This window comes from Pantherophis guttatus, chromosome 6 (assembly GCF_059756535.1).
Source record: "Pantherophis guttatus breed Tessera chromosome 6, ASM5975653v1, whole genome shotgun sequence".
NCBI classification, from domain to species: Eukaryota; Metazoa; Chordata; class Lepidosauria; order Squamata; family Colubridae; genus Pantherophis; species Pantherophis guttatus.
In genome coordinates, this window is record NC_142068.1 from 56354810 (window position 1) to 56366868 (window position 12059).

The following is a 12059-nucleotide window of genomic DNA, read 5'->3' on the forward strand; positions in this document are numbered from 1 at the left end:
GTGCTCAACTTAACACAGAACATGTCCAGCATTTTATTCAGTTTTCAAATTCTCTTCCACTCACTTTTTTGTTGAAGGAGTCATCGTAAGAGCAAATGCTTTAAAGACAATAACATGACAGTAATAAACCTAATACCAGAAGTGGTGCTGACCAGCAGGTACTGACCAGTCCTAGAGAACCGGTAGTGGAAATTTTGAGTAATTTGGAGAACCGGTAGTAAAAATTCTGACTGGCTCCACCCCCATCTATTCTCTGCCTCCCAAGTCCCAGCTGGTCGGGAGGAAATGGGGATGTTACAGTAACCTTCCCCTGGAGTGGGGAGGGAGTGGAGATTTTACAGTATTCTTCCCCTGCCACACCCACGAAGCCACACTCACCAAGCCACATCCACCAAGCCATGCCATGCCCACCAAACCACGCCCACAGAACCGGTAGTAAAAAAAAAATTGAAACCCACCACTGCCTAATACCTGTCTCTCCACTGCATGTAATTTGGGGAATGAAAGCATGCTAAAATGATATTCTTTAGAAATAGCCCAGACTGTAACATAAGTGGTAGAACAACAGAATTGTGGCAGAGAAACCACTATATTGTGATTCAGGAGTCGTCCATGAAGAAAATCAGTTAGCTGAGTTGTTGCTGAAGTTGAGATGGGCAATATAAATCCTCTAATTAGAAACAAAAATAAACAGACAAAAACAGAGAAAGTCGGAAGCAAAGAAGTGATCAGGTTCTGGTGGTGCCAGAGACTTTTTTTTATAGGAAGCTTCAAAGAATTTTACAGAAGGGTATTGTCATAGGCCCAACAAGACTACATGTTACACAGCAAAGTCAGGACAACAGCTCTTGCAATTAAATGAATCCAAGCCAAGGAATTTCCCTCAAATCTCCTAGTTTCCATCCAGGCACAGCTCATTCCTATCCCACTCATCCCAGCCCAGCCTTTAGTAGATAAAATTAGGAATATTTTAAAAATAAGGCACCTGGTAAAAAAGAGTCCACTCACTTATGCATTAGAATAAATTTGTCTTAGAGCAGCTGATTGAAAAACTACCTTGATGAAGCTAAACACACATGAGGTTTTGTGCTTTAAGAACAATATCTATGGTTCTTTAAAATTCATGATGGGAGAAATATTTCTCCCATCAAACATATTTAAGTGAAAACATTCACTTAAATGTTTTATAATTGGTTTTTTTTTCACATTTATGGAAATGTACCCACCCTCTCCTTAGATATATACATGCAAAATATGTACCCATAAGACCACCATCTCCCCCACATCGCAGTCCAGTTAAGTCATCCTGTAACATGGCATGGCTTATATGGAGTCAGCAGTTGGGGTATTTTTTCAGGTTTCCTTCTTACTCGTTGCAATTCCTCTCTTTTTTTCCCCAGCCCTCACAAAATTCATATTCTGTTTCTCCTATGTTTTTCCCCTGTACACACAAATGTGATATTTTACCGCAATAAGCCACAATGTTGAAATAGCAGTTATGATGAGTATATTGTGCTAAGTAAGAAAGCCTATAACCTAGCGCTATATTGGTACAATTGATTCGTGTTTAAGAGAAGAACTGTTTTGTGCCGTATCATCTGGGTTTGCTTAAACTTTCGCATCAGGTAAAGAGCATAGCAAAAGGTAGAGAAACGAGAAGGAACCCCACGCTTACAAAGCCATGCTAGCCGCAATGCAGTTTGTGGCAGGTGCTATCTTTTTCTGCCTCCAAGCAAACATTTTCTTGAGCTCCCCCCTAAACCGATCGTGTAGCCAGGCATAAAGGAAAGCATTTGTACAAGCAGACATCATTGCAAACCAATGGCAAATCAGCTGAATAAGGTTGAAGTATTGCTTGTCTATCAGTCTGATCTCAACATCTTTGATGACATTGAAGAGATGCAGCGGCAGCCAGCAAACTCCAAAGGCTGTGACCACCAAGACGAGCAGACGAAAAGTCTTCCTCCGCTTAGCTCGGTCGCACTCAGCTTGGCTCTGGGTAACATTACCAGGAACGATTCGGTTTTTCAGCTTGACTGAGATCCTCAGGTAGGAGACAGAGATGACCGTTAAGGGCAGAACATAGGTGAAGATGAGGGTGCTGTAGGCATAAGCTAAGCGATCCCTCTTCCTGTGGAACCAAAATTCTTCACAGATGGAGAAGTCCAGCTCTGGAAATTCTGCATGGTAAGTACAGACCAAGGCTGGGGCAGCTAGTATGCAACTCAACAGCCAAATAGCAGCCAGGATATACACACAGATGGATATTGTCAGTCTCCTCTGAAGGGGATAAACCATGGCGAAGTACCTGTCTACAGCAATGACAGTCAGGGTGAAAACAGACACAAATACAGTGACCGGCTGCATCAGGAACACAAAGTAACACATGAAGCGTCCGTAGATCCACCCTCTGGGTTCAAAGGCATATGCCAATGTCAGGGGTACACATGTGGCACACATTAGCATGTCTGAGAATGCCAAGTTGCCCACAAGGAAATTGGTGACATTGTGCATTTTTTTAGTCTTGCAGATAACATAAATAAGGAGATAATTCCCAATGACGCCAACAAAGACCACCAGAGAGTAGCAAGGAATAATGAGAGGCTTGAAGAACTGGACAAGCTGGAGCCCCAGGAAGACGTTGCTGGTGTTGCTCTGAATTGCAGAAAGAAGGCTCTGAGAGGTCAGATTTGCTGGTTCCATTGCCTTTTTCCACTGTTACAATTTCCTTGGCAATAAAATTAATCTGAGCACATATGCATTAATTTTTGTCTAAATCATCTTGGGATGATGGACAGATTTTACCTTGAGTTTGGCCACCTGACATTTGCATGTATTCATCTGCAAAAAAAAAAAAAATGAAGAAGAAGAAGCAGAAGAAGCAGAAGTGAGCCTCAGTAGACGCTTCCTTACACGTAGGAATAATAAAATACAATCAATCTGCCAGGACCCTCTCTTTTCTTCCACATAAATCTAACTCTGTCCCTTTAAAAGCATGCAGCTGAGAAAATCATTATTGCACTAAGAACTATACTTACAGCTGTTCTCTCCAGAAGTTCGATGTCATTCTGCATCTTCTTCTTCTTCTTAATCCCATTTGATTTTCAAATCCATAACCAGTTAGAGCTGCTGGTTAACAGCAAGAGGGAGGGAGAAAGTAAGCAAGCTGCACTTGGTGAATTAAAATACACAGACTGAAGGTTGTTTGCAGGCTTCCCTATATACTCAAAATGAATTTGGGAGGAGGGATCTCTCTCCATTTGTTGCGTGCCTTCAGGAAAGTCTGTGAATCTCTCTTTTCTCTCTTGGTTGGCAAGCCATCTCTGAGATACTTTCTCAATGAGAACATCTGAGCTCAACCCGGAGCTGAGTTTCCTGCTTGCAGTCCTGAAACAGAGTGAGGAGCTTTGATGCTGCTGACTTTTTAGAACAGGAATGTTGCTAAAAGGATGAAGTAGTAAAAAAATATTATCACCACTAGAGGGACTCAGCTACATAGAGATTGAAAAATCTTCCTTGCAGTTGTGAGTTATATTGAATCATATTTAACTATAGGTGTGCCATGGGTGTTTGTTGGTTCTGCCAGAGTTTAGTATGTTGCATTAAGTTTGGAAAATGAAGTCCCTCATCTGCTTAACTTGTATGTTATCTGTATTTATACTGCCAAGGAATAAGCAATATTATGAGTTATGTTATGAATATAGTAGAATAGCATATGAATATAATAGTAGTCAGACTGAAAATTTCATTTCAAATAATCACATGAGCACAGAGATTTAGTTACATGATGCCAGATAGTTTGGTATTTTATTTATTCTCTGCTCTCTTCTTTTGCTGTTTCTAACATTCTTTGCTGGAAAATGATTCCAGTAAAATAAATATTCAAAGTAGGCTTTGTTATTCTAATAGCTAATTCTGTATTTTCTCTTTCCAGCTTCCAGTGAAAGCACTTAAATTATCTTCTCGGAGAACAGCTGCACCAAAATCTATTTAGTTATCACCAAATGTTGACCACCAGAGGAAATAATTGTATAGCCCTTAAGTATAATCATATTCAGAGCTTTGCTAATTATTCCAAGCTAACTTGTTTTGAATTTAAATTCCTTGTTTTGCATCAATAAATACCATCAGTTTGTTTTATCATTGTTCAGAGATTAACTCATCCTTTGTAGTGTCATAAATATAAACTCATGGTTTACATAAATAAGATAAATAACCAACAAAAACCAACTGAGATTGGAAAGCTTGGCATATTTTTTTCAAACTAATCAGTGGAATGTGCATGGCTCTGGTTTTAAAAACTCCTGACCAAGGCATTAATTTTTTTTTGTTGTTGTTATAACCATGAAATTAAAATTCTGCTAATTTTTTGAGAAACACGCCAAGACATGTGCATGTTTTCCCCAGACCTGGCAATCAGTGGTGGGTTGCTCCTGGTTCTGTCCGCTTCTTTAGAACTGGTAGTAAAAGTGGCGGGAGGCTCCGCCCACCCACCCAAAGTCATATTGGATGATCTGCGCATGCGCAGAAGCTTCTGCACACGCGTGTTCCCGTTGCAAACCAGTAGTAAAGGTAAGTAGAACCCACCCCTGCTAGAAATGCACAATGTTTGAAAGAATTAAAATTTTGATTCATTATAAATCAAAAGTTCTTATAAAACAGAACAGCATAACATGTTTTTTTCTGTTCCAATTCAACGTTAAATAGTGTTTTCATCAGAATTGAATTGGTGGATTTACCAGCTGCAGGGTAAATATAAATAATAAATTCTCACCTAATGCTTGAGTAATTGAGTGAATAGTAAAACTAATTCTGAAAACTTGAGATGGAGTTCTGTTTTCAGGGAGGAAGGCATCAATCCAAAATTTAAAACTGTGATTTGTAAATATGTATACATAATTTGTTGTATCTGTTCAAGGTGATTAACCATAAAATCATAGAATGTAAATGTAAAAAGATACCTTGGAGAAGAGGTCCCGAACCTCTTCAACTTTAAGCCTGGCGGACTTCAACTCCCAGAATTCCCCAACCTGCCTTGGAGAACCCCTAGTCAAACTCACAATCCATTGCAGGAATCTACTACAGCAGGGATCCCCTTCCCCCGGTCCATAGACCGGAACCGATCCATGGCATGCCAGCAACATGGAAAGCTTCATCCGCAGGATGCAGGCAGCATGCAAAACTACTCCCCATCCGGTCCACAGAATAACCTTTCTCCATGGAACCGGTCCCTGGTGCCCAAAAGGTTGAGGCCCACTGCATTACAGCATTCCCCATCATTGAATATCTATCATCTTCCAGCTAATGAAAACTCATCACCTCCAAGTCAGCCTATTCCAAGGATGTCTGAATAGCTTTAATCTTTAAGAACATTTTCCTGATGTCCAACCAAAGTCTACTTCTCTGTGACTTAAACTCATTGTTTATTGTTCTGCCTTATGGAACAATTCTGAATAATTCTGCCTCGTGTTTTACCTGTCAGCTCTTCAGATACTGACAGACAGCTGTAATGTCTCCCTGCAGTCCTCTTTTCTCCTGGTTAAACAGATATGGTGCCTCCAACCATTCCTATTGTCTTCTAGAAAAAGTCCAGTTGGTCAATATCTTTCATAAATGTGGTATCCAGAAATGAACACACTATTCTACGTGCAATTTGACTAGTCTGGAATGGAGATGTTAATATTATTTTTCTGTTGATGCAGTCTAGGATTTCCTTTCCTTTTCCTTTTCCTTTTCTTTTTCCTTTTCCTTTCTTCTACTCTACTTTACTCTACTCTTCTCTACTCCCCTTTCCTTTCCTCTTTTCCTTTCCTTTCCTTTCCTTTCCTTTCCTTTCCTTTCCTTCTTTCCTTTCCTCCTCTCCTCTCTCCTCCTTGCAGCTACATCATCCTGTTGTTTCATTTTCCATTTGCAATCCACCAAGACATCCAGGTTTGTTTCCACTTGCCCAATATGGACACTTCATCCTATATTTATGCCATTGATTTTTTTCTGCCAAATACAGATGACATTTGCCTCTTCTGAAATTTATTTTGCTGGAGTTTTGGCAAAATAATTCAGCTTCTTAAAATCCTCCAAGTCTTGGTACTATCATCTATCTTTGTGTCACCTGCAAATTTAGTAATTATATTTTCTAACCTCACATCCAGGTCTTTTATAAATATGGTCAACAGTACAAGTCTAGGAGGATCTATTTCTTTAAAATTATTCAGACATTGTTGCAACCATCATGCAATGTCTTTATAAAACCTGTAGCTGCTGAATCTGTATAGTAAAAAGTCAGTTGGTCAATAGATGGCAGCAAACAGTTTGATTAAGATATAGCAATTCATCATCACTCCCAGAGCATTGGAATGGATGCTTCCCATGTTTCTGTTCAATATTAAGTCAACACCTTCTTTCAGGAAGGATAAAATTGTGTAAGTTTGTTCACACAAAAAGAACGTGACACCTCAAAGACTAATATATTTATTGTGACTTAAGTTTTATTTTATGTGGTCAAGTTCTACTTCATCGTATCCCTGAAGCATGCTCATGATTTGGGGAAATGTATTTGCACATAGATATGGACGGGGGAATGAAATTGTAACATCAAAGAAATAGAATGCCAAACTTATGGATTGTGACAAATATATTAAAGTATAAATTATGTAAAATAAATAGTGACAATTCACAGAGCTGACACGTATTATCTTTCTTAACAGTTTGAAGATGTTTTAATGTTGTATTCCCGAACCACTCACATAATATTTTACATTAGTTGAATGCATTTTAATATTCAGTTAACCATGTTTGTATAGCTTCCATAACTAGCATTTCTTGATGTATAGATCTGATGAAGTGGGAGATGAATTCAGCGTTTCCAAGCAACTATAAATATTACAAAAATTTAGCAGGAAAGATTTCAATGACTTATAGAAAAGGAGGGAGCTATAATATGTGCCATGAAATACAATTTTAACAGGTGCACAGTGCTACTTATATAATGTGCTGTACATAATATCTGCAATGTTTTCAGTAAAACATTAACCACTCTTGTAATGCAGCAAAATATTTTCATACATCAAGGAAAGAACAAATTCTACTGCCAGAGACTTTCACGGATACCAAAATGAATTTGTTAAAAATACATTTTAATCTCATTTGCTCCCCACTGCCAGGTTTGCATATGAATATTTTCTTGGTTGTGCTGGAAAAGAACAAGACAGATCTGGGGTGGAGAGTGAAACATGTCATCAGTTTAGAGTTCACAAGAGATCCAAGTCCAATTTTCCTTGAATCCCCCTGACCTTTATTTAAAACAAACATAGGGCTGACCATTATCCCAAAGATGCTTTTCAAAAGGCAATTGGACTTTCTTCATTTTTTTTTTCTTGAAAATGTTTTGTTTTTCAACCAAGAAACTTCTTCGGGGAGATAAAAAAAAAGAAAACTAAAAAAGTCCAATTGCCTTCTGAAAAGCACCTTTGGGCAGCCATGACCTGGACAACTGAGAATCTCTATAGATGTTTGCTGACCATTAGTTAACCAGATTCTTGTGCAGAGGGTTCAATAAATCATTTGTGCTGCAACCTTCGTGAATAGTCCTGATTCTTTGTGCTTGACAGGTTGCCTTTTGTTTGTGTGTTTGTTTTACAGAGCCTCCTTTTGTTTGCTTTGCTTTGCTTTTTGTAGCAGGGTTTGGCTGTTATTTTCAACACAAAAATACTGCTGTTTTCAACATTAACATTCAACATTAAACTCTTGTCTGTCATGAGACCAGGTGCACTTATTGATCAGATAACCACACTTACAGTTGCACTTTGCCCAGAGGGAACTACTCTCCTGGGCCAGACAAGTAATTTTTTAAGCTCTTCCCTAAAGCTATCGTGAAGCCAGGCATATATAAAGGGATTATAACAGACAGAACTCATAGCAAACCAATGGCAAACCAGTTGGATAAGGCTGAAATAATAAGCATCAATTGCATTGATGTTAATGTCTCGGATAAAGTTGAAGGCGTGAAGGGGAAGCCAGCAAACTCCAAAGACCACAACTACCATGACCAACAAACAGAAGGTTCTCTTCCTCCTGGCTCTGTCCCAGTCTGCCTGGTTTTTAGTGACACTTCCTGGCATCACCCTGTTTTTTAGTTTGAGGGAGATCTTGATGTAGGAAATGAGGATGGCCAGCAAAGGAAAAAAATAAGTAATGAGCAGCAGGCACAAAGCATAGGTTTGTCTTTGGTGCTCTTGCTGCCCCCAGAACTCCTCACATAGGATGATGCCTTGCTTATCCAGCTCCACATAATAGGTATGTGCCATAGCTGGCAATGCTAAGCAGCAGGACAAAATCCAGATAAATAGGATCATATAAGCACTAAGCTGAAGGGAGACACGGCGTCGCAGAGGGTGTATAATGACAATGTACCGGTCAATTGCAATGGTGACCAAGGTGAAGATAGACACATAAACAGTCACCGGCTGCATGAAGTAGACAAAATAGCACATTGTGCTGCCAAAAATCCAGCCCCGTGGCTCAAACACATAGGCAAGAGTAAGTGGGACGCATGTGGTGCACATCGCCACATCTGAAAGGGCTAGGTTCCCAATGAGGAAATTGGTGACATTGTGCATCTTCTTGACATGCAGAATGACATGGACCAGGAGACAGTTACCTACCATCCCAATAATGACCACACCTGTGTACAACAGGATGATCAACAATTTGAGTCGCTGCACCAGCTGCAAACCCTGGAAAAATATATTAGTCCCATTTGTAGCAGAGTTGAGGGCTGCTGCACTGGTGTTTGTAGGAAGGGTGCTAGAACCTTCAAATGATCCATACATTTTGGCCTGTAAGATAACAAAACATAGTTGTAAGTATGTTCTTCAGGCACAATCCACTTATTCTGATTGAGGATTCTTGTTTCTAATTTGTATCTCATTTACATTTACATTTCCCAAATCTTCTTCATATTATAAGATATTCAGTTTTAGCATCAGGAAATATGTGTGCAAACAAACACATTCACCCACATACATGCACATATATTTTATTTTTATGATTTGGTTACTCGTTTTACTGTTTTACTTTTGTTTGTCAGAGAACAAAAGAAGGAGGGCCACAAAGAAGTGTGAAAAAATGATAAAGGAAATATATATTCAGATTGCTAGCTTTCCAAACACAATATAAAATTAATATACACACAGATTAACATGCCATGATTTCTGACTTCTAAACAAGTAAATGGATACATACTGTATTTTAAAACAAGTTTCAGCCCTTATGCTATTTAATGTTACCTATGAGATTTAATTCCAGACCTTCCTCCCCTACCAGCTGAATTAAGTTGTTGTCCTTCCATGCAGCCTGCTGTTTGGAAGAGTGAAATGAGTTTCAGAATCAAAAAGGAAGTGTCAGAGAAACATGGATGACTGGTAAATTTTGACTTTGACCATATCTATGACTTAATTCAGCCCCACGCCCCCACCCATTCCTTATGGCCCCCAACAGATGAATGTTTTAAAACCAATTGTTAAGAAGAAGCAGTTTTCAAAACATTGAAGGCATGGCAGATAGAAACAGTTCAGGAGGGACCAATGGAACACCTTTTAGAAGTGCGTGCGTGCGTGCGTGTGTGTGTGTGTGTGTGTGTGTGTGTGTGTGTGATATTTTCAGAAATATTCATGCCTCAAAGATCTCCTTGTCAGTTACTTTTGATTTCCTTTTGTCATGTACTTGATGAAAGATGACAAAATTCTAGAAGAAAATTAGAGTAGACCTACATGTTGGAAAATCATAAACATTAAAGTATTTGATTTTCTTAAGATGGAGCTCATTCTTGCAAATTGACACAGTTGTCTTGGGTTGGTCTTTTAGCAAATTGACCGGAAAAAAAGTATGGCATTCTAACATCTCCTCTTCCCCCCCACACACATATTAGTCTTGAAAAATTCTTCACAATAATAATACAATTCCAACAATATACAATCCATCATCATGCAAATAATAGACAGTGATAATAATAATGATGATCTAAAAACTGAAATAAATTGTTACCAGCCTATAGTTTTTCAAGGCTACCTGTAACTGTCTGATTATTGTTTCATTTTCCCTAGTGGAAAAAGCTCGTATATTTGTTCCTATCATCTAGTAAGAGAGCATAGATTGAAGATTTAGAGATAGTATTCCATCCAATGGAATGTGCATGGAGAGGTTTTTATTGTACTTATTAAATAGAATGGAGAAGTATCTTAAAGTCTACTTGCTGGAGTCTAGTAGAAATTAAAAATCACCATGTCATATCACTTCAAACAGTGTAACTGTTAATTACGATTCTCTTCCACCATAATTTTCCTTTTTAAACTGATCTTTTCTCAACCTACATACTGATATCCACTTCAAGTTACCATATCCATGTTCCCACATCCTACAGAGTGAAATAGTTAAGTAAATATGTAAATAGATAGCCCCGTAGATCCATTTCTATTTCTGGATCTTTTATGAATAGACATGCAAACTGCACTTCTGGGAACAATTTGCTTAAAATCAAATTGCACAATAAAATCATATGAAATTATTTTTGAAAATCTAACTGCACCTGGTAGAGGTTGGGGTCAAATTTATAATTAATGCTTTCAGATAAGTTTTTAGTTTTTTAAGTTACCACAGGCAACAGAATGCTAGGAAAAATGCAGGTTACAACAAAGCATATAAATGTGTGCTTAGAGAGGGACATGAACCAAGGCAATATATAATTTATCAATCAAATATTCTCAAGAAATATTTATGGGCACTCCAGAGGTCATAATGAACTGCAATATACTTAGTCATAATAAGCATGCAGCTGATATAGAAATATATAATAACAAAAACCTTACTGAACATCAGAAATAGGATTCAAAACATCTCATTTCTCCCCTACCGTTACTAAGGTAAGCTGTCCTATTCGTAGCGAAGGGAGGAGAGTCCTAGAGCTGGCATCATTGTCTTCCTGAATCAATATGCTGTGCCTGGCTTGCAAAACCAACCAAACTGTTTGAAGAAGAGTTTAAAGGGACAGAGATCAATTTTGCTGGTGTGGCATGGCCCGCAATGACTCCCCTCCCCCTTTTCCTCTTCTAATTAACATATTAAAACTAGACTGAACCGATGTTCCTTGTCCCAAAGGCAAAGCTTACTGAAACTCACTTTATTCATTTGAGTTTAATGTTTGCTTTAAAAAGGAAAAAAGGAAGTAAAGGCAAAAAAATACCCATTATTAATTGATGCTCAAGACACATTCTTCCCCATGCTCTTTTCCTCAAAATTCTTCAATTGGTCTATTGAGAGACCTGCAAATGTTCAGAAATACTTACTTAGCATCTTTAAAACATTTAGCATGCCTAGAAGGTAATAAGCAGCATGCCTGATTAAATTGCTTTCATTTTTTTAAATTCCTAGCAAAATATATAGAAAAAAATAATAATTGAAGCATAACGGATGATCGTACTGCAACGGGAGGCTTGTAAAGAAGGACTTGCCCTGGTTTTTTTTTTTTTTAGTAATTTCATTAGATGAAGCTATGGGTGCTTTCCGTGGTTCTGAAAATATCCTCAGAGCTCTTGTAAAAAGTGTCTTCTCATCGCTATCTGGCACCAACATACTTAATGAACTGTTATATTGCCTGATAGAAATTATGCATACAGAAACAGCTGGGGACGTGCTTCACCCTCATTGATCCCTGACAATAGGAGGAAACATAATGACTTCCATTTCATCAATGCTGTTCCCAAATTGGTCAACAGCTGAGGCTTTGGGGGGATATTTACATTTGGCTATCAGTGAAGAGTTTGGTTTTTCTTAAAGAATAATTAATGTTGCTTTATCAAACAACCCTAGCACAAAATTTATTGAGCATACTATTTTATCACCAGTCTCATATGGAAACTTAAACATGTTCTTTGGGGCCTATCGCTATGAATAAAAAAGACATCCCCAAAATCTGTCACTAAACACAATGCTATTGAGCAGAATACCTGAACAGTTTATGAACAGATATTAATTAATTAATTAATATTAATTAATTAATATTCAGA

At 38.1% G+C, this 12059-nt stretch overlaps 2 protein-coding genes across 3 annotated transcripts; both read right to left on the reverse strand.

Moving 5' to 3' along the window:
* Positions 1-742: 742 nt before the first annotated feature.
* On the reverse strand, positions 743-3191 carry LOC117678846 (prolactin-releasing peptide receptor-like). Its single transcript, XM_034440333.2, has 2 exons — positions 3039-3191; positions 743-2841 (listed from the first exon to the last, which is right to left on the reverse strand). The coding sequence occupies exon 2, from the start codon at positions 2701-2703 to the stop codon at positions 1672-1674; it is 1032 nt and encodes a 343-aa protein (XP_034296224.1). The 5' UTR covers positions 2704-2841; positions 3039-3191; the 3' UTR covers positions 743-1671.
* Positions 3192-6503: 3312 nt separating this feature from the next.
* Positions 6504-11012, reverse strand: LOC117678847 (prolactin-releasing peptide receptor). Of its 2 annotated transcripts, none has more exons than XM_034440334.3 (2): positions 10907-11012; positions 6504-8834 (listed from the first exon to the last, which is right to left on the reverse strand). In XM_034440334.3, the coding sequence occupies exon 2, from the start codon at positions 8826-8828 to the stop codon at positions 7776-7778; it is 1053 nt and encodes a 350-aa protein (XP_034296225.2). In that variant the 5' UTR covers positions 8829-8834; positions 10907-11012; the 3' UTR covers positions 6504-7775. The 2 variants fall into 2 exon arrangements, with proteins under 2 accessions (XP_034296225.2, XP_087728475.1); XM_087872349.1 differs by lacking the exon at positions 10907-11012 and adding an exon at positions 9285-9430.
* Between the last annotated feature and the right edge of the window lie 1047 nt (positions 11013-12059).

Coding starts and splice junctions, on each gene's coding strand:
- LOC117678846 (XM_034440333.2), bottom strand. CDS start 2,703: ATGGAACCAGCAAATCTGACCTCTCAGAGCCTTCTTTCTGCAATTCAG.
- LOC117678847 (XM_034440334.3), bottom strand. CDS start 8,828: ATGTATGGATCATTTGAAGGTTCTAGCACCCTTCCTACAAACACCAGT.